At 47.5% G+C, this 26,469-nt stretch overlaps 1 protein-coding gene across 2 annotated transcripts; it reads right to left on the reverse strand.

Moving 5' to 3' along the window:
* Positions 1–1,877: 1,877 nt before the first annotated feature.
* Positions 1,878–25,984, reverse strand: ATG4B (autophagy related 4B cysteine peptidase). 2 transcript variants are annotated; one of them, XM_082486943.1, is made up of 13 exons: positions 25,930–25,984; positions 19,812–19,910; positions 19,214–19,285; positions 17,032–17,130; positions 15,228–15,329; positions 14,185–14,257; positions 13,052–13,131; positions 9,577–9,773; positions 8,492–8,570; positions 7,588–7,733; positions 6,885–6,941; positions 6,502–6,595; positions 1,878–3,734 (listed from the first exon to the last, which is right to left on the reverse strand). In XM_082486943.1, the coding sequence occupies exons 1-13, from the start codon at positions 25,937–25,939 to the stop codon at positions 3,661–3,663; spliced, it is 1,182 nt and encodes a 393-aa protein (XP_082343069.1). In that variant the 5' UTR covers positions 25,940–25,984; the 3' UTR covers positions 1,878–3,660. The 2 variants fall into 2 exon arrangements, with proteins under 2 accessions (XP_082343069.1, XP_082343070.1); XM_082486944.1 differs by lacking the exons at positions 8,492–8,570; positions 9,577–9,773.
* Positions 25,985–26,469: the final 485 nt, after the last annotated feature.

Genomic DNA, 26,469 nt, shown 5'->3' on the forward strand with positions numbered 1-26,469 from the left:
ATGCATCCCCTGTCCTGAAAGCTGTTTGTAGAGGACTTGCTAATAAATGAGGCTTTTAAACATTTTGCACGGGGCATTTTTTCTTTTTTTTTTTTTTTTCCCCAGTATGATCATTTATCTCCTAGGAGGATATGTGGGAGGTGAAGGTGCTGCGGTTCAGGCCCTAAATCCAGGGAGAGCGGTTTGACGGAGCTGTGGAATGAAGGGAAGAGATGAATTCAAGGCTGCCCCTCAGCTGTTCAGTGAGAACAAGACAGAAACTGAACTCTTAAGAGCAGGTAAGAGCCTGAAATGGATTTATGAGCTCATAGCAAGGCCAGTCTGAAAGGTGAGTGGCACATCAATTACTTTAGATGGGTCAAGTTACGCCTGCGGCCAAGATCAGAGGAATAGTCACCTGTGACTCCTAAGCGGACCCCAGTGCCATTTCAACAGCCCGGCACAGGCTGCCAAACCAGATCAGCTCTGAATTCATTAAGTGGTCAGTAATGACCGGCAAATTACAATAAACTGGAACATGAAATTGGATCATTGGCAAGATGCACTGAGATACGGGGATGACCAGGAGAGTTAATGTCTATCTGCTGGACAGTTAACTCACCTTCTAGCTGTGTGGACTGGACTGAGCTGGCCGATACAGAGATTAACTCCTGCTCTAACTCTTACAGAGAGAGAGAGAGGCAGATTGGATTGAACTGATCCATTAGCAGGGAGAAGGTGGTAAATGTTTAAACCAAAATTGCTAATGCAAACGTCAGCCAAAACGGAAAAAAATGCTGTCTTTACTCTACAGTTGCACAGCACTTGGTAGCAGAAACGCTCCTCTTGAAGGAGGTGAGTGTGTGTAACGCCGTGTCAGGCTCTTCCAGCAACACTGGAAGAAGGTGACACACAGAGAAGTCATTTAATTCAAATCAGCTTTGGGCTCCCGACTAAAAAAACAGAAATACCTGCTAAAGATCTAAGAAAGCTGAGCTTAGCTCTGTTACTGGGGTTGTGTTAACACTTGGGTGAAATCTTGCCTGGCTGAGCTGTCCTTAACCATAAAAACATGAATGTGAAATAAGTAGTAACTCTTCTTGTATAAAAAAATCAAGAAGGAGATGCAGCCTGAGTGATTATAGCTCTCAGCAAAAGAAGACCTGCCAATGGCAACAGCCATACGATTCAAGCACTGTCTCCTGCATGGCAAAACGCAAATTAAAGGGTTATTGAATTCATTTACTTCTGTAACATCTGCTCCCGCAGAGCTGGGGTTAGCTGGAAACTGATGCTGGGAAAAGCTATCAGTTAAATAGCTGAACAGCCGTCGCGAGGTCTTAAAGGAAACAAGTTCCACTTTCTACCTGCCAACGTGAAACTTTTGAGCCTCTGCTTTGGCTCTTTCCCCTCTACCTCAAAAGCACATCTGGCAGAGACTCACCAAACCAAAAAAAAAAAACCAAAAAAAACCAAAAAAACCCACCATGTCCTACCCTGGAAGGGCTTACACTGTTTTAGAAGTGGAGAGATGCTGCGCTGCTTAAAATTCAAGTAGCAGGATTGCTATGGAAGTGTTTTTCCCCCCCCCTTTTCTGCCAGCCTGGCTGCAGGTGCTCACCCTCTGGGGCAAGACCGTGAACTCGGCGGTCCCAAGCAGCCTCTCTTCTATGGGATATACCAAAAAAAAAAAAAAAAAAAAAAAAAAAAAAAAGGAAGATCAAATCACCGTTGCCCATAGTTTGACTTTTTCTCTCCTCTGCCTTTGTTGCCCTAACAGGGTAAAAACCGCAATGGTTTTGCCAGGATTCCCAACCGCGCTGCAGGGTTACGAGATACCGCCCGCCACCGCCTTGGATTCACATGCAAAAAACAGTAGGACAGGCAAAGGTTTTAGATCTGTTTATTCAGATACAAATTGAAAGCAGATGAATGGAGCACAGCCCCACTTCCTCTGCTGCCTCTTCCCCTAACTACAAGAGAGAAGAGGAGAAGCAGGCAGAAAGCAGCAAATAATAATTTAGTGACAGAAGCATTGTGGTTCCCAGTTCAAACCTCTGCTTTTGGATAGCATAGGGACAGTTAAGAGCATCAGTAGGTCAGTCACGGGGGGGGAAACAGGTCATTTCTAGCCAGCTGTCACCACCCTGGGGCATAAAATCATCAACTGACGGGTTCCAACCCTAAATGTACAAAACAAAGCCTTGTCAACAGGTTTGCGATCTGCAGCATGCGCTAAGGAAGCTACTTCAGCGGCTTCTATCGCAGTTTGCGTTAAGCCAGCTCTCCTCCACAGTTTACCCTTCTCCGAATTCTGTGCGGAGAAGGGCCCTGGGCAGAGTTGTCATCTTAAAATAGCTACAATTTCCAGTAAAATTGGAGCTTTTCGAGGCATTCTGTCTTTACTGCCCTCTTTGGGATGACTGCTTGTAACAGGTTACTCTGGGTTAGCTCCTACAGTACCTCTGTGCATACTCTGCGGTGGGGGGGGGGGGGGGGGGGGAGCTGGCAGAAGACAAAAGGAGAGGTACCCAGGCGGCTGGGAAGCCTACTTGACCTTCAGGCACCTTTTCTGATTTGGAAAGGGAATGTCTAATGGGAGTAATTGGAGGAACTGCCAAACAACCCACTGATAACACCTCAAGGGATTTTATAGCTCACATTTTCAGTACCGACAAGATTAATTCCCTAGACGCTGTGGCAGCACACTGGGGCGCAGGAACAAGCAGGCACGCCGCTGGCAGATGTCGGCTCTCCCGTTTTGCCTCTCCCAGCTGAGGACTTGGAGTTTTTTTCCAGGGCTATAGAATCCAGTTCTCTGCCTAAAGCAGCTTTCCTGAAGATAATAGCTGTAGTGTAGAAGCACAATGCTTTATCGACTCACCAAGCAACAACGTGCACATTTTCTACTCTCCTTACGTTCTTTCTGCTGTTACGTAAACCAAGACTGAGATGTTCCTCCCCAGCAGCATGGCTCTGCGCCGCTTTCCCAGCCAGCCCTTTGCTTATTGAATGAATTACCAGTCACTTATAAGTGCCCTCAACTTCCTTTTCGTAGGATGTGAGCCGGAGAGGGGTACCACACCTGCCGGCACGCGCTGCGTCCTGCAAAGCATGAACAGGAGTTGTACTGTAGGAAGCCCGGCCACCTGCGCTCCCGGGGCTTCACAGCTGTCTCGTCGGGACTTGTCTGCTGTTCATTTGCGTTGTGAGCTGCAGTCCAAGTTGGCCAGTGAGAAGAGAAGCTGCTAAAGGAATTAACTGTGCATTGCACCTGCTAAATGACGGGTGGCTCTATTTAAGCTTCAGAGGGGCGTCCCCAGGTAAAGATGGAGCGCTCTAATGATTTCTATGCCTCCCCCGGAAGGCCAACTGACCTGCTGATGTACCAGATAGGCTTTGAACTCCTAAGCACCACTGCATCCACTTCCAGCGGCTGTTTTCTGCTGAGAAATTCCGACTGCCAGCCAGTAAGGCTGTAACACCCACTTGGTTCTTCATCCCACCGCAGACAATGCGCGCTCCGCTTAGAGGCTGCACAGAATGCCAGGATGGACAAGAGGCAGGGATGGCAGCAAGCACCTATGAAAACCGGTAGCCCCAGGCTCTCGAAGGAGCTTCCCTCCCCCCCCTTCTCCCCACACATAACACAAATTTGCAGAGTCAGTTTCTTATTTGTTTTCAAAGGGATAGGATTTCGAAGTCTTCATCTTCCGAGTCAAAGAACCTTTCCAATCTGTCAGCGTCGGAGGAGTCTACAAGACAAAAAAGAAAGCACTACCTCCATGGGACGCACTGACTGCTCCGCGTCAGTGAGACCAGCAGCTGGAGGGCAGCAGGATTTGAGTGTCACGGGCCCACAGTTTCCAAGAGACTCCGTGACACGCCTGAGTGAAGGCTCTGAGGAGGGATGAGAAACAGCACACAGCAGGCGGATGGCAAATGCGCTGAAGGGAATTATTCGGTGCGCAGAAGGCGCACCATGTTTCACAGACCCCAGACACAGCCCTGGTGCAGAGCAACTCTGTGCTCTGTTTTGTACGACCTTCCTTGCGCAGCAGCTCTGTATTAGCAGAAAACAGTTCTGCTCTCAAGAGGCTTAAAATAGGAGAACGGACCCAAGTCTGGGCTACTATCCATGAAGATTTCTGGCCCAATTAAGGCCAGACTTGGCTAAAACTGCTCACTTACACAACATGCACTCTCCCAAAAGCAATTAGTACAGTCCATTTTGTGAGGGAAGGACACGATCCCTCCCATCCATCCTTCCAACTCTATGGTGAGGAGGGAGCACACACCTAAAGACAAAGCAACTTTACCATAGGGGAAATTCAGGTGAGAACATATGGGCACACTGGGCAAGTAAAGGAGAAACCTGTATTAACTCAGGCTTCAAGAAAGCACACGCTGGACTTGGCAGAACAGCCAGCCAAAAGCTAAACAGCAATAACTGATGGCTGGGGACAGAGGAGGAGCACACGGACACAAGGCTGCAGATCCCCCTGAACGTTTTGTGACAAGTTTTAATGCCATAGTAGCATGTGCCAAGGCCTAGTGTCACTGTTCTTGAGCAAACTGCAGTGCCCGTGGGTCCTGGCAGCACAACTTCCAGAGAAGCAGCCCCCTTCACCTTCAGTAACGCAGCAGGGAACCCAACTGTCTGGGGAAAAGAAAAACAAGGGGCTGGACATTGATGAGTACAATTAATCCTTCTAGCGAGGGGTAGGACTGTAAGAGAAACAGAATGGCCATAGCAGATGGGAGAGGCTCTAGGGAAGAGGGAGAAGGACAAGTAGCCCATTACAAAAACATTTTGAAGAGTAAGAAAGGCAGCAATTAGAGACAATTTAATAGAGGCAAAGATCAACCGACAGTTTAAGGGAATCAAGCATTCTTACAGAAAAGGACAGTGAGATAAGGAAGGCTTTGAAAGTTCAGGTTAAGGGAGGGAGAAAGACAGCAAGGAAATACAGGGTGTAGGAGGCAAGTGATGGGACAGAGTCCAATGCCTGGTGACAGGGTAAGTTTGTCCACGCATACTCACTCCTCTTGGCAGAAGCTGTCAATCGCATTTTATCTCCTGCAATGTTTGTGCATGTTATTAACATGATAAGCAGAGCCTGACAGCCAAGATACCGCCCAGCACTTGTTCCTTTCTGGGACCTGTACTGTTCAATATCTTTGTTGGTGACATGGACGGTGGGGTCCAGTGCACCCTCAGCAAGTTTGCCGATGATACCAAGCTCTTTGGCGAGGTAGACACGCTGGAGGGGAGCGATGCCATCCAGAGTGACTTGGACAAGGTGGAGAGGTGGGCCCAAGCCAACCTCATGCAGTTCAACAAGGCCAAGTGCAAGGTCCTACATCTGGGTCGGGGCAATCCCAAGCACAAATCCAGGCTGGGCGGAGAATGGATGGAGAGCAGCCCTGGGGAGAAGGACCTGGGGATGCTGATTGACGAGAAGCTCAACATAAGCCAGCAGTATGCGATCGCAGCCCAGAAGGCCAACCATATCCTGGGCTGCTTCAGAAGAAGTGTGGCCAGCAGGTCAAAGGAGGGGATTCTGCCCCTCTACTCCACTCTCATGAGACCCCACCTGGAGTACTGCATCCAGCTCTGGAGTCCCCAACATAAGGACATGGACCTGGTGGAACACATCCAGAGGAGGGCCACGAGGATGATCCAAGGGCTGAAGCACCTCTCCTATGAGGAGAGGCTGAAAGAGTTGGGGCTGTTCAGCCTGGAGAAGAGAAGGCTCCGGGGAGATCTTATTGCAGCCTCCCAGTCCCTAAAGGGGCTACAGGAGAGCTGGGGAAGGACTTTTTACTGTGGCACGTAGTGATAGGACAAGGGGGAATGGCTTTAAACTGGAAGAGGGCAGATTTAGATTAGACATTAGGAAGAAATTTTTCACTTTGAGGGTGGTAAGGCACTGGCCCGGGTTGCCCAGAGAGGTTGTTGAGGCCCCATCCCTGGAGGTGTTCAAGGCCAGGTTAGATGGGGCTTGGAGCAACCTGGGCTGGTGAGAGGTGTCCCTGCCCAGGGCAGGGGGTTGGAACAAGATGGTCTTCAAGGTCCCTTCCAACCCAAAGCATTCTATGATTCTATGCGCAGGGAAGGGGTGCCTTACACTGGAACTAAGATTGACCAGCCCTGTCTTTGACTATTTTCATTACCTAGAAACTCAGTTTTCAGCCTTTTTAACGGACCCTTTTGATTCCTCCAAGCATCCCTTTACAAATCATAGATTCACATTGCTGTGATAGCCTACAAACTTGTTTTTTCTTCCCCTCAGTCACCATCATCGTTCACAGACTCATTCTAAAAATCATCCTCAGACACTGTGGGATCTGTGAACCGCTAGTCAAAAGCCAAAGAGCTAAATCAATTGACTTAAGAGTTCCAGATCAAACTCCAGGCGGAACAGGAACATACTAGAAGCCACCATGCAATTCCGCACAATTTGCGGAAAACCATAGGGCCCAGCTCACCCTTGGCTCCACCTCCCTGCGTGGCCTCACCTGGTGTAAGATTCAGGACATCAGGGTTGGAGAAATTCGACGGCTGGCGTTCGACCAGTTCGAACATCGGCAGCGCTCCTCTTACCAGGGACAGCTGTGGAGCAAGAGTAAGAGCCATGAGAACCAACTCTGTACTCACAGTGCCCTGGGTCTTTAAGGGGCAATAATGATCTGTTGAGACTTCGTTGCGGCTGAAAAAATGTTTCTCAAATCTTTGACTTGCATCAGCAGCAGAATTTCAGAGCTATGCTCTTTTTGGTATTTTAATAAACTATTTTCATATGCTTTAAAATGGGATCACACTGCAGAGAACATGCTCTCTGTGCAGCGGTTTGAAACAAGACAATCCCCTATATTCCTTTCCTGGTGATATGAACACAAACCTTTTTGATTTGCTGGCACCAATCGTTAAAGTCCTCCTCTGTGTTGCAGAAAAAGCCCTGAAAAAAAAATAATTATTTTTATATATTGTAGATTGATCATTTCAGTCTTAAGGCCCTGTATTAATGCCAAACAACCGGACCAGGACTGCGAGAAGTTACACCACCTAATTGCTTTGCTTTTAAACTGTGGCTTACATTGTCCCGTTAAACTGAACACTCCCCATACGCTTGATGTGACCAGACTATCCGAGCACTGGAAGCTCTACTGGTCTGCTCTACTGCAGAAGAAAAATTGGGCAGCAACAAACCAAGTGGCAACAAAGGGCAGGCATCTCAGGTTCAACAAAAAACAAGCCACACCGAATCATAATCTGGATTTGGGAATGGATTCAGATCTGCCCATCAAAAGGCAGGAATCAAAGCTCGAACTAAACCTAAGAGAAGAATACCGCCCCATGAAGAATGGCATTTAATTGCCATGCAAGGGGGAATTCCCTGTACCAAACCGCTTCCTGCATGGGGAGCTTCTGTACCAGCGTTACCGAAACCCACGGCAGCACTTGCCCAGAGCACAGCATGCCTGGAGATTACCCAACCCATCACCACTGCCCTTGCCAGTTCCCTGGGGAAAGGGACAGCTGTGAAACAGAGGGACCCCACCACTGCTCCTCCAGGCGATCAGAAACAAGCAGCAGGAACGCACCACCGCAATGGAGGGGTCGAGCTCAGCAATGCTCATTCTGCAGGGAGGGTGCTGGCAGTGAAAGCTTTCATCGGGGAGACAGCCGCTGTCGTTGGGCTCCACTGCAGGCTGCGTAGTGTGGGGATCCAGGTAAATGAGTTCCTCACCTGGACAGACAGGCAAGGAGACGTGAACAGGAAGAACTGTTCCAAAAAGGCGGTCTTCTGAGAAGCAAAGGGTGAGATACAAAGAGGAGGAAGACCAATGACAGAGCCAGCTCTCGTAACCCCACAGAGGAACCCCACGTCTTAGGGACCACTTGCTTTCAGCCACTTTCCCAAATGCTTCTCATCCAGGCAAAGAGCCAGCTGCCAGCAGAACCATGGCGCCCGCTCCACAGCAACTGCCTGGGCTCGAGGCACAGGCACTATTTGGATACTGTTCCTGCCCGTGCTATCCAGTGTCCTGTGTAAGCTCAAGTCAGTCCCAGAAATCCAAAGCACAACCAGATTGAGGTCTCAGACAGAGAGAGAAAAAATCAGAGGGAAGGAGGAGACTAAACGGACAACGCTTTCTAGAGTTTCAGGAAGGGGACAACTAAAGGACAGTTAAATCCAGCCAAGCCCCTAAAGGGAGGTCAGCTCTGAACCTAGGAAGAGGTCTCTATGCACACCTCTTTAGAGACAGGATTTAGCATTACACACTGGAAGTTTACAGCCTGTACTATGGCCACCATTCAAAGCTACATCACTCGAATCCTCACAAAGACATTCAGTCCACAGCAGCCTTTCATGCTTCCCAGCAGGAAAGAGGAACCCTGCAGCATGCACCACAGACCAAGCAGGAGAGCTGTACCGCTCCCACAAATATTTTTTTAGCTGGGGGGAGATGCTTGGAAAGTCTTTGCAGTACTCTGGGCACTCACCTACATAGCCAATGAAGTAGTGAGCACTGTTTGGTTTCCCTCCGATCACTCCCAGGGACTGGGGCATCATGAAGCAGTGCTGGAAAAGCAATACAGAAAACACACAGCTGACAGACAGTGAGACAGCAGGTGGCAACAAAGGCAAACATCCAAAAATGCAGTGGGAAAGAAAGACAGGGACACTGAAAAGCAGCAGAAACAGCCATTTCTGGAGAGAAGCTCCGCCAGGAAGGCTGAAGGCTGCAACACGGGGCTTTCAAGTAACACAGAAGCAGCTCAAAACCACCTTTACCTGCTGACAGGAACAGACAGATGGACCAAATAGAAGAAGCAGCACTACTCCAGGGCTCAGTCCAGGCAAGCCCTGGCTCTGTGCAGTCAGTGGCAAGATGCCCTGGAGCCATCACTAGTGCTCTCAGGAGGGAACGATCATTCAGGAAACAAGTTCCTTATCCATCTGGAGTATCCAGGTACCATCTACTGAGTTACGGGCAAATAACCTCACATGAATTTGGAGCTCACTTACAGCAGCTCAGAGCTTGCTAGCTTTAGTACAGCAAGACAATGTGCACCGTCCTCTTGCGCGTGTACTCTGCACACCCTAAATTCTGCGGCCTCCTGATACTCCACACTGCAACCCTGAGCCGAATTCTAGCCTGAGGCTGCAGCACAAGCTCCAGCATCAGAGCCGTAGGGAGTTTGCAACACTGCATTCTTTAATGCTCAGGTTGCCCCCAAGCACAGCACAGTTGTGCTGGACAAATGCTTCAGCAGGGTGGTTACCATCTAAATGCAAAGAGGGACTGAGATTAAGTTGTGAAGTAAGATCCCTAAAAAAACCCAGCAAAACAACCCCAAACACCAAAAACCACAACCCTCCAAAAGCCCCACACATTTGCCTGACTAAAGCCTGCAAGAACCCTTATCCTGCCCTCTGACGAGGATTGTCTCTAAACACATTCTTTTGAAAATAGGACAATTATTTCTGAGTATTTTCACCCCCAAACCAAATTCCAGAAATGACTTAATTCACAACAGGGCCCTTAAGCATCAGAACACCAAGAATTGAGCTCCATGTCCCCTACCTTTAGTGTTTCAATATAGGCTTCATTGATCTCTGTGAGCCCAAGGCGGAGAGGTATCAGCAGCACCAATGGTTTCCACAGTGAGAGCCTATCTCTAACCCCCGCTTCCTCTGGGTACCCGTTATAGAGTACGTCTGCCTCCACAGCAGGGCATGCTGCAGCTCCAGCACACGGGAAGTTGGACTGGCACAACCGCCCTACAGAAAGGGAACATGAGCAGAAAGCATCAGAAATAGCCTCCGTTTCTAGACCTTGAGTACCTCTATTCCAGCTCTGATCAGAATTGCTATTTACTAAAGGCCTACAACGCTTTAAAAAAAAAAATAAATAAAATCTTAACGAAGTCCGGTGCTGGGATGGTGCGATGTATGTACTCCCTGCAGGGATTCTGGTAGGGCTCAGCATTTCATCTAAGCTTACATCAAGATTATGCCAAAGCACACTGTACTCACATCCACCATCTGGTGGGCTGTTAAAAAGCAAACTCTTGCAGCAGGTGAGAAGCTAAGCAACAACCTGTGCCAACAAGGTCAAACGAGTTGATTAGGAGGTCAGGCAAGGGTCCAGAATTCAGAGAGCATGTAGGCAGAAAGAGAAAAATCTGGAGTGTTCAACTCCAGAGGAGTTGATGGAGGATATGAAGACAGTTGAACTGAAGGAGGAAAGTGTTACGGTTTAGTACAGGAACTATTCACCTGTAATTAGGACTGTAACAAGATACAAACATGGTGTCTGTCTAGAGTTGTAATTTTCTTAAAGTTCACTAAAGCCTTCACAAATTTTATCGGGGATCATTCAGAAGCTACTTTACAGACCTAACACAGGGTGATCGTTACACTCTGCAATTTCAGCATGAGCTTTGCCTGTAAGGTATGGGGCAGTAAAGCCCCTTGGGGCATACGTGGGACATACGTGCTGTGCATCCTCATTCTACAGGCTTGACAAACACACAGCCAGGCTGTAATGCAACCAGATTATGTAAATTCTGGCACAGAAACATCTCCGAGCCTACCTGTCTCACTGGCTAATTTCATTACTGGCTGGGCGTGGGAAGAAAAAAAAACCCAAACCCCAAAGAAACCCACAGCACTTTAATCACGAAGCCAAGGCAATTAGACAAAATGCCAGAGGCTCTTTTAATGTATTCCTGGCCTAAGCTGAATGCCAGGACACTACAGCAGGTAGGACACAATGTAAACAAACACCTTCATCACCAGCAATTTCAGCAGGGTGTTTGCTCGCTACTGAGAGCTTCGAACCCCGCTGAACACAGAGGACGTTACACCCAAGGTAGAAGAAACAGCGCTTTGATCTAACGCCTCAGTATGAGAGACAACCTGCATTGAAGGGTTTGCAGGTCACCCCTATACTGTCTCCACAAGGAGGGAGAAGGTGTATACGCTCATCTCTCGTGCACAGACATATTATAGTGACCAGACGTCTTGAGAAAATGGAAAGTGGTTATTCGCAGTGATTTATCCAGTTAAAACAGTAAAGATCATGTGTTTTTTTTTTTTTTTTTCCATTGGCAGTTGCCTGCTTGTTCTGATGATCTGAAATCAGCTGCCAAGCCAGGGCTGTTGCTGCCTGGGGTGTCACTGCAGGTTTCCTCATCAGGCAAAGCAACTGACAACCCCGCACTGTGATACGAACATATTTAACCCCCGTTTAAGCAGCAGGGAGCTCGGCAGAGACTAAACTCACCCAACTTCTTTGACAGGCTTTGCAACACTGGTGCCACAGCACAGCGGAACCTGCCTAAAGCTTCCCAGCTGGATCCACACCATTTACTGCAAACATACTCCAACAGATTTGACACAACACCTCTCCTGCTGCGGCTGCTGTCAGGTACTGGCTTTACTGTCTTGGTTTCTCACCACCTTTCTGAGGCACAGGATCCTCCAACACGCAACTAAGAGCCCCTTTCTCATACAACAGCCTGACTCAGAAGGGATAAATATGGATGTTTTCTTCACTGCTGTAGAAAAACGTATTTCCTACGCACCTTACGCTGAACAGTATTAGTGACCGAACTTAAGATGTGTGAAACAGCATTAACTTTTCTGAATGCTTCACTATCGACAGGTGTTCGGGACACAAGATATATAACGCATATTTACAGACATAAAACACACATGACCCACTCATATAGTGACTTTCAGGCCCTGAATGGGTACACCATGATTCACATTTGAGGAAAATAAACAAACACACCCCCCCCACACACACACAAGCTGTACGGACACATTACTCGAAGCGGTGTCAGTGACGAACACAAGCCACACAGACAAGAGCCTGCAACGTACCCAAGCCTTGCAGCCAGCATGCTTCAGTTCTAGAAATAATGTTTTCAGGCTAAAGATGAAATATAAATCCAGTTTCTGTCTTCACATTGGCCCTCGTTGAAGCCAAGGGCATCAGCACACACCTTCACAGGACTATGTGTACGTAAGGTTAGACAGGCACTTCTCAATCAGATCCTACACTTCTTGGCCTCTCAGTTGAGACTGCCTGATAATAGACGTGACTTTGTAAAGTGACTGTCCTGCACTCTAGGGACAAATGGCCTGTTAATTGATTTTGGCTCCATGGCAGCCACAGCCAGCCTAAATGATGCCTGCTACGGTCTCACCTGTAACCTTGCACCAGCTCCGGCGCTGACCAGGCTGTTCTATGAGCCATTTCAGAACGCTAACCTGGCAGAAATCGTTGCATGGGTTTGTGCTGGGTAAGCGCACTGCCTCACAAGTTAGTCTAAAGCAAGCGAGGGGAAGGCTTGTGTGACCAGGACCATGCAGGACTGCAGCAACCGGCAACACAGGCATTCAGCTTTGGTTACTGCAGCCTGAGCAAGCATGCTAGGGATGAACACACTGCACAGCTGCTCAGCCCCCAGAGCCATCCTACTGTCAGGATGCACAAAAAAAAAAAAAAAACAAAGAAAAAAAAAGAAAAAAAAAAAAGAAACAATGAGTGAGCACTCCTTAAAAGAAGATGAAAGATGTACTCCAGAGAGATTCCCTTCTCCTCTCTGCCCTCCCTGCCAATTTTGTTCATTTGGCTCTTCAGCGATCTGTTCTAGTTTTCTTACTCTGCCTAATAGCAGAGACACTCCTACCCCATTATATGAGAGAGGAAGCAGCCATTTACTGCTTGCTACCTGTGGCCATAAATAAGTTTGATGCTACCTTCCAAGCAGCTCCTGCCTACCCTCTGAAGGTCACCAGACCTTCCCTCCAGATCCAGAGGCCACATTGCCGAGTCAGAGGCTTTATTAGATGAAGCAAGAGTCAAACAAGGGACTTCCTTGCCCTAGAACAGCAATTCTCATCTGGTTTTAGCACTCTTAGCCACAACTTTGAGACAGAACATTTACTCCATGCTTGTTGTGTTGTACTAGTATAGGCTCTCCAGTGTTTTTCTGGCTTCTTGCTGCCAGAGGATACACCACATTCTACCACCACGTGATACTTACGGATTTCTTCCATCACTACTGTGTTGTCCATGGCTATATGGACTGCCAGTGAACTCCACGTATCAAAAGTTGCAAGTTTTCTACAGGAAAAAAAAAAAAAAGTAAGCAAGGATTAGTTACAATTACAAGACAAAGATGGTGGTGTACCAAAGAGGAGAAACGGGATTAGGAGAAATTAGCTTTCATCAGTTACACGGTATAGTATGTTTTTATACAAGTATCAGAGTTGTAGACTCTGTTGCCACTAGTTATTATGGCCAGAAGAATAAACAACATTGCAAATGGGACCACACCTGGGAATTTGTCCCTCAGCGGCTACTAAGTACAAGAGCCCTGATACAATCTCCAACTCAAATCCTGTAGCTGCCAGTTACCAGAAAGTGAGACAGCATAAAAAATAAATAAGAAGTGAAAAAAAAAAAATCACTTTACTTTCCCTACAACATGTCCTGATCACCCATATCAGATCCTGGGCTAATTCAGCATATGGTGCGACCTGGGAAAGCTGTTTTTAGGCAATCCTAGGCAATTCTAGGGAGCGCCTTGCTCACCTAATCAAAGTGAGGAAAGAATGGTGACAGGAGGGAGACCGTTTCCCAAAACACTGCATGTCTTTTATTAAAGGCATTCCATGCTCCAGCACTGCTCTGATCCTCTGCCTGTCACCATGGAACCCAGGCTGCAAATATTAATGCTTTCGTGCTAATGCATTAGTAACTTGATAGCTCTCTGGCAGCTTTTTGATAAGTGATGCTGTTGTCAGGTCAGCAGAGATCCAAACGACAGCAACAGTCATCTGCTCTGGCCCTTGCTTCCCATCTGCTGCAGATCATTGCACTCAGTTCTAGTGGCAAGCACATTACTTGCAGGACGCGGAAAGAGATTTTTGGGGGTTGTCCTCAACTTAAAACCTGTTTTCTCTCACATTTTGTCAGCGCCTGAATGACAGAAGGGCTCCTTGCAAGTTCCTGCCCAAGCAGGTTGATAAACTCAAGCAGGTTGCCTGCTAACAGCATGAAAACATAAAGCTGTGCTTCAGTCAACAGGCAGAAACCTGTAAGCTAAGAGGTACTGCAAACCAAATGACCCGATTGCGCGGTTCAAAAGACATAAAGGAAAAAAGCAGCACCTACTTGAGCACTTGTGCGACTGTGTTTGGTCCGTACCACTGACCTATGGATTTTCCCTCTCCAACTCCCATCTGGGCTGCATCACAGGAAAAAAAAACAACCAACCAAACAAAATAATTTAGCAAAGAATTTCATTTACACTGTGTCCCTTCCTAATCAGAGTTTCTATTTAATAGAGGAGAAATTGCACTTGGAAACATTTTTGAGTCAGCAGAATCTACCCTTTCATGAGGTATCTTAGCGTAGATGGGAGAGAGAAGCGTATCCTCAAGGACTTTAAAGCAAATCCTTTCCCCAAAAGGCAATAACACAGAAATTCAAAAGGCATTTGCCCAGAGAAGCTGTGGCTGCCCCATCCCTGGAGGTGTTCAAGGCCAGGTTGGACGGGGCTTGGAGCAACCTGGGCTGGGGGGAGGTGTCCCTGCCCAGGGCAGGGGGGTTGGAACTGGATGGTCTTTAAGGTCCCTTCCAACCCAAACCATTCTGTGATTCTATTATTAATGTTACCTCAGAAAAAGTTTTACTTAGAGTGTTTGATTACCAGGACCACCCCTGTAATCTGCAGTTCTGTTCGCTGAAGCTATAGGTGCCTTAACACCCTATAGGAAAAAGTGGAACAGGCTGCTTCTCTTTTATTTGCCGGGGAAGTTTATATCAAAGCGAGATCCTTCCTTAGCCCATTTGCTACTTCGGAGAATTTCTTCACTCAATCACCTTCTCGTATCACAAGGTCCTAGTGAGAACAGCAGTCACATGCGCTCCTCTCACCTTAGCTAGCTAGGATATGGAAAGTGATGCTGAATATAACCTAAAGCCTGACGGCCTTAATGGAATGAAGAAGAAAAAAACATCATAATCCATAATAAAGAGTGATAGTTTTACATCACGTCAGAAAACAAGCAGCATAGTATCACGTACTACCTGACCTGCTCATTGGGTTGGGTTTTTTTTTTGGCCAAGATAGTAAGCAAACACACTGTGATATTCTAAACTCATGGGAAACCCAGACTGAATATCTCCACGGTCTCCAGCACCCAGACTCTTACCTATCTGGTGAATGGAGTAGTAGCTGTCTTTTTTGTCAATGAAGGCATTAAGAACATTGCAGTAATTATCCATCTGCCTCTTCCCTTTTATCCACCTCCAGTCTAAGGCAGAGAAGGGGATACATGAAACAAAACACAATATTTATTAGCAATTAGAGGCTGCAAACTACAATTCTCTTCCCTGGGCGTCAATCAACTGACCTGATTTTCATGTTGCTATCTTATTACTAGGCATGGGAGGCATTCCCAACACTAAAGGATTAAGTTTAAAAGAACAGTAAGCATTCTCACAGCTGGGGTGAAGGACTATCATCCACAGAAAAGCAAATAAACAAACAAAAAAAAATAATCAGAAAACACAAATTGTACCTCTAGCCCACAGATGGGAAACAGCATTACAATTTCTCATTGACAGGCATGAGCTACATATTCTGAGAAAAAACATGTGACCTCTGTTGAGAGATACTAGTTGTTTAGTTTAAATAAGTAACTTTTAATGAGAATAAATTACTTAGGGATATAATATGGTGCGATTTATGCTGTTTGCTTAGCTTTACTTAGCATGAGCAGCTAGATTTGCTGAAGCCTTTAGGCCACAACGGAGTTAATTTTCATAGTACTTTTCCTAGCAGCTGGTACAGTGCTGTGTTTAGTCTTTTAGTATAAGAAAAATGTCCGTAACACACTGATGTTTTGGTATTGTTTTCCCTAAGTCTGGGACTTTTCAGTTCCCCATGTTCTGCCAGCAAGCGCAGGTGCACAAGAAGCATAAACCAGAAGATAAGGAGGCTACAACAGCCAGCAGAGACAGCAAATCAACAAGATAAGAGCAGTCAACAGCCCGCCTGGACACAGAGAAAGAATCCAATAAGGTGTTAGAAGACCCCAGACCAAAAATCACCATTGGACTAACAGACACGTGAACAGCGCGTGAGGGGCGGGTGTAAAGATCACATAGGTGTAATTGTCCAGGGATTTCTTTGTTTGAGGTCCCTCCCTTTTTGGAGATACCCAGCCCAGGCTGACCTTCCTGCTGTACCCTTCAATTAAATTACTTATTTTTATAAAATCTGATGCCTGAGACTCTGCTGCGGGAAACCTAGGGTCAAGCCTGGAGAAGGAGGGAGTGCACCCAAGAGTAAGTGTGTGTGTGAGGAGTCGGAAGGGGCACCCATTGGCTCACTGGAGTCGCCCACTGCGAAGGGACCCTGGTCTGCGCAATTAGAGACTCAGGTGATATGTGTGTGAATGCTCGGGCAGCAGCTTCTCCTTTTAACAACCTCACTACAAAAATCATCCTCCACAAATTCAAAGGCCATCAACCACCATCAAAAAAAACACTCCAGTATAGCTGCTTACAGACCCAGCACGGGCCAAGCACAAGAGAAGTATTCAGGGAGAGGAGACTACTCTCAGAAAGTGAGGGCTTTGTGTCAAAACCGAACTATAAATGAGAATTAATCCACTAAGTTGTTTTAAACGTCAGCTATATAAAAAACGCTTAAAGAAAAAACTAGTACGTGCTTGGCCGCAGTGGATTTAACTAACATGTTACAGGGCTCTGCTTTGTTTTAAGGCTCGGACAACTATATTTATGTACAGTTGTAGACAGCAGGGAAAAACCTGCTGGGGGGTTTCCAGTAGACTTTTCTTTCAACAGCCCTGAACTTGAGAAGACTGAAGAAAAAGGCATAGAGCCCTCAACAATGCCCAGCTGTGCCCTTGTTATCTGCGGTCCTTACAAGTCCTGCACTTGTGGGAGCACGCGGCCATGGAAGTCAGTATGGGCTGTGCACTGGTTTACCTCTTCCCAAATGCCTGCAGACCAAGGCCTGAGCAAAGATCATCTGGCCACATCGCAACATACAGCCCCAGCCAGTATCAGATGTGGGACCGGTTCCTCCTGTAAACGAGGACAGAAAATAAATACATAATGAACAATAAAGCAGTGCCAAGAGGGAGAAGAAATGAAAGCGCTGAAAGCCTGCACAGGTAGCAGGTTCACCCAAGAAATCAGGCAGGGAATATGGACTACTTCAGCTTACATACCCAAGGCTGAGAAACAAAAATGTAGTTATCAGCGAGTAACTTGAATGGCATCCCTTCAAAACAAACAATCAAACAAAACCCTCTAACACTAACTGAAAGGGGAAAAAAAACCCTTCAAACGGAAATCCAAACAACTCAACTAGAAATTGAGCTGAATTTCTCAGGAGCTCAACAGCCCTTGAGCCTAGCTGCAGACTCTCAGCCCAATCCAGAGACACATCTCTGCACAGAGGTGCTTGTTACAGGTGATGTCTTGTAATCCTCACCTTGAGAAGGCAACTCATCATGCAAAACAAATCAGTCCCAAAGAATTCCCACATCATAAGCAGCTACAGCTGGATGAGATTCCAAAGCGAACAACATAGGCCAAAAAAAAAAACCCAACCTCAGCCAAAAAACCCCACCCCAGCAATGAAAAAACCCACATCCTACATAATATTGGAGAATAAGCTGGATATTAGCTCATGCTGGAAAGTCTGAGACAAAGGCCTCAAGGCTGGAAGTATTTCCCTTACAGAACTTCAAAAGGAAACTGCTGCTCCTGCGCTGAAGCTCTGGCTATTATTGCAAGCTTCATAGATAAAATGTTTAGTGTGACCATACCAGTTAGCTGTCTTACAAGCACGCAGTCAGCTGTGCCTCAGCACAACTAGTAGAAGTTCTTTGTCATGCTGCTTTTTTCTTTCCATAACGTGCAACTACTGTGCGTGAAAAGCACAGGGAGAAAAATCACCCAAGAGAACTAGTTAATCAACTTCTGGATGGTCAGCAGCTATCTTCTATAATTTGGCCAGAAATTTATAACATATACAACATCCAAAATTGATAATGCTTTACAAAATTAGCACAAGACATTCCCCTTACCCTCTGAGGAGCTTACAATATTTATAGTGGGTGAACACAGAGACAAGTGGCCAACAATAAAAGGGATGACTGGGAGAAGAAAGACTGAAAAAGGAAAAGGTTTACTGTATGACATGCAAACCACATCTATACTGTAAATGGGAAATGACTCAGAAAATGGGATTTCTTCCCGTCCCCCACCCTCTAATAACTCGCACAGAAACCCCAATCATGTTTGTCAGCCATTGTTAAACGCATACTAACCCTTCAATTTCCAACACATGTTTAACTATGGCTCACAAACGTGAATTTAAAGGGATTAAACTGCATCAAAGATGTCTCATAGCTTGTTAGGCAAACACTTTCCCAGTAGGGAAAGAACAGAACAAGCCACAGGGACCAGCTACCAAGAAGTCTTTTCCAAATCAGAGCCATTTTCAGTGAGGACACGGGTGGGACTTGGAATCCCATTTACCTGTTCTCAGATCTCTTCCGATACCCCTTCCAGCCAGTACCCAAAACCACACCAATTAAGAGACCACGCAGAATAGGAACTAAGGAACCAAGACATCCTCCTTCGAGTTCACAGGGAAATGTTCCCCATATTACTACTGTTCCTGTAGTAACAGCCACTTCAGCCATTTAAAACCCCCCCAAACAAACAAAACCCCCCACATAGTCCAGAGCAGATGCACAAAGGCAGTAATTTCTGCATCACAGCTCTAGCTTTCCTGTCTTTAATCCACTTCAAGCCCAAGACAATCATTAAATAGTATTTAAAATTAGACATATGTGAAACTTAATGAACATGAAGTACAAAAATCTTCTCATGTTGCTCAAAGAAACGATAGGTAGGCTTCCCAAACTCATTCTTATGTCCTTTTTAAAAATCACTGTTATTCCTCATATCTAAGGGGATGAGGAATTCTCATTATCAGAGAAACAATAAGTCTACCCTACCAATTAAATGAAATGCATTTCAGATTCCTATAAACAGAACTGAACTAATGTTATGCTTGTTGGGACTGTTTTATTAGGTAGAGATAAACGGATTATCATGACTTCCAGGACTTAGACTCATCCACAGTACATACCGATAGCAGGGAAGTTCTTTCTGTAGGTGAACCAAAGCCGAGAGGTCACATCCAACAGGATCTCTTCTTTCTCTGAAAATTTTTCAGCATCGAAAGACACACACATGAGGATAACACCAAACACAGCTGGATCCATCCCTCACCTGCCTTCCCTAATGACAACAGCATTCTGCTCCTCCCTCGGTCTGTGTGCCCAGAGAGGCAAAATCTGGCTGAGGAACAAGACAGTGCCACAGGGCAGAAGAAACCTCCTTTTTTCCCTGAAATAGCTGCAATCAACCCAAAGAAGATGCCATGGCCATAGTCAAATTATGAAGCAGGAAATCATTTCCTCACCTTTTCCCCAAGCTATCCCCTTGCCTCAACCATGCTGGCCCCATGACGCAAGTCCCAATAACTACTAAACGGTAACTTTCTGCACAAGAATATTTCAGAGCCCCCAGAGATGGCCAGACAGAGGAGCACGGCACTTAGAGTCTGCACGCTCTGCCAGCAAACAGACACACACTGTAGTTGCCTCGCTGCTCAGAAAACAAAGTGCAACGCTAACAAAGTCCTCTGGAGCATTAGAGCATGTTGCACTGTGCATGCAAAATACCTGTAAAAACACTGTATTTCCGGCCAAGGATCCAAACGGGTTCTTTGGTCTCCGGGAAGTCTTCATACTCGAACCTGAGAGTGTCATATGTAAGAGTAGCTAGAAAGAGAAAGAAGAAATTACATACCTTTCATAGCTTTTCCTTGTGTTTTAAAAATCATACAAAACTACAGAATCAGAGCTGCTGTGAACCAGGAACTTACACACCCAGAGCACCTGCCTCTAGCTGGCAAGAAACGGTGCGACTCCCCCTGAGACCACCAACTCTGGAAGGCACAGAGAGCCGACGCAGCCCTGGCTCGCTCCTGGCTGTTCCACAAGCAGAAAAGCAGAGGGATTTCCTGGTCAGGGCAGCTCCAGGTTCTGCCCAGTTAAGAAAACATTTAGGACTTCATCCAACAGCTGTGCTCAGCTTCCCAGAACAGGCACCATCATGCACACTAGTGCAGTTCTCCGCAACGATGTCGAGATCCTCTTTTCAAATGAGCAAAGTGATTCAACTCCTTCTTCCAGAGGATAGAATATTTGGTGGTGGAACACAAAAAGCACAGACCACATCAAAGATGGGAACTAAACCTTGCTCCGCAAGTCAGTCCCTCCTCGAGAGGCAAGGAATCCAGCAGAAGTCATCACCTGCACTGAAAACAGCCTGCAGCCCAAGGAGCAGCACTGCCTTTATAGATGTCACACTAAAAATCTGAGGAACGCGGAGCTGTGCAGAGATGTACTGGTTCACAGGCAACAGGCAAACCTTAGGTCTATTTTACTGGCTCCCTTCACAGCATGGCATCCATCGGTGCCTAGAGATGCATCTCCTCTTACGCGACTGCTACAGAACAACTCGGCAGCACAGGCTGCCCTCGGATCAGGGCAGCCTAAGCTTTTGTGCAAAACACTCAGGTGATGGGGAGGGGAGGGGAGGAAAAAAAAAAAAAAAAAAAAAAAGAGTTAGATAAACTGTGCTCCACTAGGTCTGTATTTGGAAATAAGGTACTTTCAAATGATCTTGGAACTCTGGAAACAAACCATCTAATTTTGTAGGTGTCGATTTTTAACAAACGGCCTACAAAATTTAAAGCAGAACCAAGCCAGACTCTTCTGTAACCGTTAAAGCGATTATTGAAAATATCTCTCACGGCAAATGCAATAAAATCTGCAGTAACACGACATAAGTTTAAAACAGGGCAATGGACTAAACGACCACAAGCTCCTCAGCCCCGTTTTCTGTGAAAGCCACCACCCTCCATGGTGCACACCTCACTTTTTGCTTCCCAAGACGAGTCACCTGCTGCTTTTCTCGGGTGCCACCTACGTAGCAGACCTCGCCCTTTTCACAAATCGAAGACGTTCATAGAGGAGCTTTCCTCCCAATCATTCCCTGCTTAGCTTTCCAAAGCGTCATCTGGAGCACCAGTAAATAACAACTCGGTTGATTTGCATCAATGATGGCTCCAGAAAGTCACCACAAGGTTCTGCTCCCCCTCTTTCCAGACATCTAGGATATTCCATGTTGTGCTCGGGCAAACAAGCTACGCAAAGGCATTTTGGCCTCCTGTAGGTACTTCATCAGCCTTCTGCCCCAGGGCTCTCCGACCTGAAATTCCAATTCCAAATGTCAAAGAAAAATAAGTAAGTAGTGGCAGCAAGACACCATCACCAAGACCAACTCCTGTTTAAGCAGGAACCCTGGCAACAGAAATGAAAATAGGCTCCTAAATCAAATTTCGAATTAGACTCTGGTCCTAACCCTAGTCCAAAAGATTTAAGAGCCTGTTCCTTGTGTGAATTAGTCTATAGACTGTTTCAGGCACACCTAGGATAGCGTGGACCATGTGTTCCCATTCCCATCCCGCGATGTGACTTCTCAACAGCAAGCAAAGCAATTCTGCTTGCACAGAAAAGTACCAGCAAACTAATGCAGTCTTTTCCTCTCACAAAATTTAGCATGGAAATTAAGAATTTCTTTGCCATATACTAGCCAAACTTTACAAATCCCCAGCTGTCCATGCTGTCTGTGTCTATCTTTACTTAATAGCTTGGCTTGCTTTCACCCCTTTCTTGCCCAATGTTGCAGATTTCTTTCCAGGGAAGAAAGCAACGTGATTTCTGCAGATGTTTCCAAGCAAGCATCACTTTCTACTTTCTCCCGTAATCTTCAAAGCTTCCCTTTGGGATGAGACACTACAGGTTTATTCTGACAGCTCAAAGGGACACCAGTCATTAGGAATTTTTTTTAATTCAGTGCGTTACCAGATATGGTCTTAACATAAAAACTGAAGTTCTCAGATAGGTTTTAAAGCTCCAAGGAATATTTTGTGGTTTATTTTGTCAGTTCTCAAGCTTGCCATGAATCCAGCTCTCTGTCAAAGGAGCCCGAAAGTGCTTAAATAAAATGGCTGAAACAAGGATGCTATACAGAAACTATCAAGCTACCTGCCATCCCTCTTTCTCTTTCCTAGCAACACTTCCTCTCCTTCTCAACTGCCGCATCCTCTGCGGCTCCACCTTTCGCAGGGCACCAGGTCCTTCGCAAGCACAGGATTTGCAACTGGCAGCTTCACGGCAAGGATCTGCTGGAGTCTCTTCCCTTCAATCAAAGCCAGGAAGGGGTCAGCAGGTGGGAGGGATTCCCAGGCTGCCCGCTGGACCAGCTGCGTATTGAGAGAACGCAGCAAGTGCCATGACACTGCACATTCGAGACGAGAGTCCCAGACCTAGAGTCCTTCAGCCGAATGCCCGACATCTGGGCTCTGTGCAAAGGTCCTGTAGGTCTGGCGACGCATCTGAAAGATGCTGTCAGGCATTAGTGCGTATGTTGGTTTTATGGAAAAAAACACTTGCCAGCATCTGAAAAGGCACAACTGTTAAAGGCAGGAGTTAAAGTTTCACCTTCACGGGGAGGAAAATTCAAGCGATTGCTCTGAGTTAGTATCAATAATTTTATAATGGGAGCAATAAATTCCCCACAAGGCTTGAAGACACTGTTTCCTTTACAAACATCTACCTTCATATGCTTTGGCACTTTTTCAAAACTACAACCCAGATGAGCTAAATAGGAGCCAGTGGGATCCAAACAATTCAGGCAGGGGTACAAAGAGTGTCACAACTTGCACAGGAGCCTTTCTCTCCCTCCTAGAAGCAAAGGGTCTGAAAATAAACATAACTGGAATTTCACCAAGCAGAAATCCTATTTGAAGATGCTCCCTTCAGAGCTGCAAAAGTTGGGCGAGCTCAGCAAATTTCTCAGGCAGCACTCCAAAACTTCACCTTCAAGAAGCCCTCAATCTATTTTAAATACCGACCTCTGAGCATCCAGGAGAGTAGAGCAGCAGCCTCTGCAGAAAATCTGGGCGCATATCACATACAACAGTTCAACTTCCTTCCCTGCACAATGGATTTATAATTAAAAAGCCAAGCATTTCAGGCCTGCAAAACACAGCCTTAGAAAAGCAGATTCACTTTCCAGAAGCCTCAGGCATGCTGTGAATGATGCGAGATCGGCTGGATCTCTGCCCCACAAGCATGCCTTCCATTGGGTCTGCTGTAGCATCCCAGAACACCTTCTCAGCCCACACACTCCCTAGAAAGCCCCAACAGAAAAGGCAAAGCCACTACAGAAAACACCTATATTAAAGAACCTAGGTAAAGGCGTTCAAACTAAACCCGCATTAAAGAACAGCATTAAGCCTGAACATTTGAGTTCTCTTCCACTTCTGTGAGTGTGGTTAGATCTACTCAGTTATAAGATAACAGGCCACATCACAAAAGCCTGCCTTGTACGAAGCACAAGGAACCAACCCCTGAGGCACCCAGCATGCGCCCGCACTGCCAGTAACTTTCAATATCAGTTTACTAAGCGTGAGTACGTGCAAGGTGATTGAAAAGCTATATAGCATCACCTTGACAGAGACGAGGGAAAACCGTCTCAATACATAGAATTAGGGTAGAGGGTGAAATCTTGCCTCCTTATATTCTTAAGCCATACAGCGAAAAGCCCGGCTAAAAACATCAATGCAACCCTTACTAAGCTCTCACATAATCAAACACAGGAGCGCAGCCAAGCATCAGCAAGCAGACCCTGACTAGTGATGTCAGTTTGCAATTGCCTGAAGGCAAGACATGTGCTTACAGCGAGTATTAAGTCCTTGACAGCCACTAACTTTACCTGCTTTACCAAAACCAAAGCTACTTGTTTTTCTGCTAACTTTGGGAAACAAATAACAACACGTCAAAACTTTGATGGCTCAAACAGATATATGGCCAGTAATTTTCCCTGCGGTTTGACCAGCAAAACAGCTGATGTTCACTCCAGCATGAATCATCTTGGTTACAGTTTGCCTGCACAGCTTAGATGTTTTGTTGAAAAACTTTTTATACAAAATACGGAAGCAGAGATTTGGAGCATCCCACTGAAGGAAAAACAGGCTTTGCAAAAACTCACTTCCCAAATTGCTTCTTGGGCTTCCCCCAGTCTCTAGAGAGGCCTCTCTCTCCGACATTATAACACCCCTCAGGCAGTGTCCACAAGAGCTGAGACACCTTTCCCCCCCACCAAGTCCTTCAGCTTCCAATTAATACCACCACAAAAGAATCAGAAAAGGGATGGACAATCACCTCCCCCAGCTGACAAACGCATAGCAGAAAGAAGGAAAGCTACTGTATGTAGAATATTTACTGTATTAGTAAAGCTCTGCTGAAAACACACCTAGAAAACAGATAACCGAAGAACAGCCTGAACCCTTATTTCTAGCCTTTGCAGAAGAAAGATTAAGTCTCTTCTTTCCCCTAAGCTCTTTCAAACAAGACAAAACCCGATTATCTAAGCAACAACAGGGAGTTAAGAGACAGCCAAGGAGGAAAGTCAGTCAACTGGAGAGTGCTGCTTTCTTCGAGGCCCAGAGCAAACTTCAAAGTCTGCCCACCAGGTCCCTGAACATCTCAGGAGCAGGGCTGGACACCAAGGGGCTTGAGCTCTCATTGCTCCAAAGCCCAGAGACCTCCAGAGACCCAACCTCCTCTTTGCATAGAAGAGGTTCAGCCCCACTGTCTATCACAGCGAGGTTTTCCTTCCCTCGATAAGCCTGGTAACGCTTACGCAAAGGGAAAGCAAACATATCTCCTGGCTCAGGTTGTGTAAGTTCACTTGCTGGAATGCATTTGGTTCCCAGGCATGAGAGACTGGATGCAACGACATGCAAAGACGCACCAGGCAGCAAGTCAGGATGCTATCAACACTGACAACAGCAGCACCTGCACCAAGGACAAAACCAAGACAAAACAGCAGTCTGGAGGGACAGGAGCTATAGATTCCCTCCACATACACGGAGGAGGAGCCCACGCGGCACAGGAAGACATTTATTATGGAACAACACTTATCTCTGCAGAGGGTGGATGAAAGCTGTTACTACGCGAAGGCTGGAAGGAAGCGAGTCCCAACCCAAGTGCCAACACGCTCTTTTATTTTCCTTCCTTCCCCTGTATGAAAACAACCCCTCTATCGCAAACCGTAAAGGTGACAAGTGGTCAGGGCGCCTTACCCCTCACCACAGCGGGGAGCAGAGCACAGGGACACCTGCCCTGCCGCCGTCACCCTCCACCTCGCTTCCCGGGCAGTCCCATCCAGGCTATGCCACCAAACAATGCCGAAGAGCTTTCATTTGGGGTGGGTTGTTTTTTTTGGGGTTTTTTTTTGTTTTTTTTTTTAAGTGAACGCCAGGCTGGGAAGGGCAGGAGGGATTCACCTCCCTGCTGAGAGGGCTCTGGCCTTGCAGCGGCGGGCACCGCTGGGCCGCCCCGACCCACCGCCTTCCCCCGCAGGGCAGGCGGCCGGAACCCCCCCCCCCCAAGGCCCCTCGGGGTCCCTCAAGACTCTTCAGGGCCCCCCCAAGGCCCCTCAGGGCCGCGGAGAGGTGACTGCCAGCCGGGCGGGGGCCGCCCCTCACAGCGCCGGGGGAGGCCGCATTGCTGCGGGCCGCCCGGGCCTAGGCCGCCCCAGGAAGCCGCAAGGCCTCCAACGGCCGCCGGGCCGGACCGCGGGCTCCTGAGGCGGAAAGCGGCCGCTCATCCCCTCACCGCGGCGCGGGAAGGGGCCGCCTCCACCGCCGCCGCCGCCACCCACCTGCGTCCATGGCGGCGGCCCCGCCGAGGGCTGCGGCCGCTGCCGTCCCCGCCGACACATACGCCCCGGCGCGGCCCTGCGCGGCTGCCGGCGCGAGCGCGGCGCCCGCCCAATGGGGAGCGCCGCTGGCCGCCCGGCCTGCGCGGCGATTGGCTGCCGGCGGCGCTCGTCACGTTTCGCCGCGCCGCCCGGCTTCCTACAATCTCTGTGGGGGCTGCCATTTTGCTGTACGGAGAGGCGGCGCGGGTGAAGAGAGAGGCGGTGGGGCGGCAGCGGAGCCGAGCCTGACGGGTGGTGGCGCGTAAGGTCTCGGCTCGTTCCGCGCGACGCCGGCGGGAGCGGCCCGTGACACGTACGCCCGGAGAAGTTCTGACACATGGGCGCGGCCATTGTGTTGTACGGAGCCGACCGAGCCCCACCCCCTTTTCCCCCGGGAGGGTACTCCCCCCCATCCCAGTCCCCATCCCGATCCCCATCCCCGGAGACACCGTTGGCGGGAGGCGGACGCCCTGCAGCGCCGAGGAGGCAAGCGAGCTGCGC

Source organism: Vanellus vanellus (assembly GCF_965231255.1).
Source record: "Vanellus vanellus genome assembly, chromosome: 8".
Classification (NCBI taxonomy): domain Eukaryota; kingdom Metazoa; phylum Chordata; class Aves; order Charadriiformes; family Charadriidae; genus Vanellus; species Vanellus vanellus.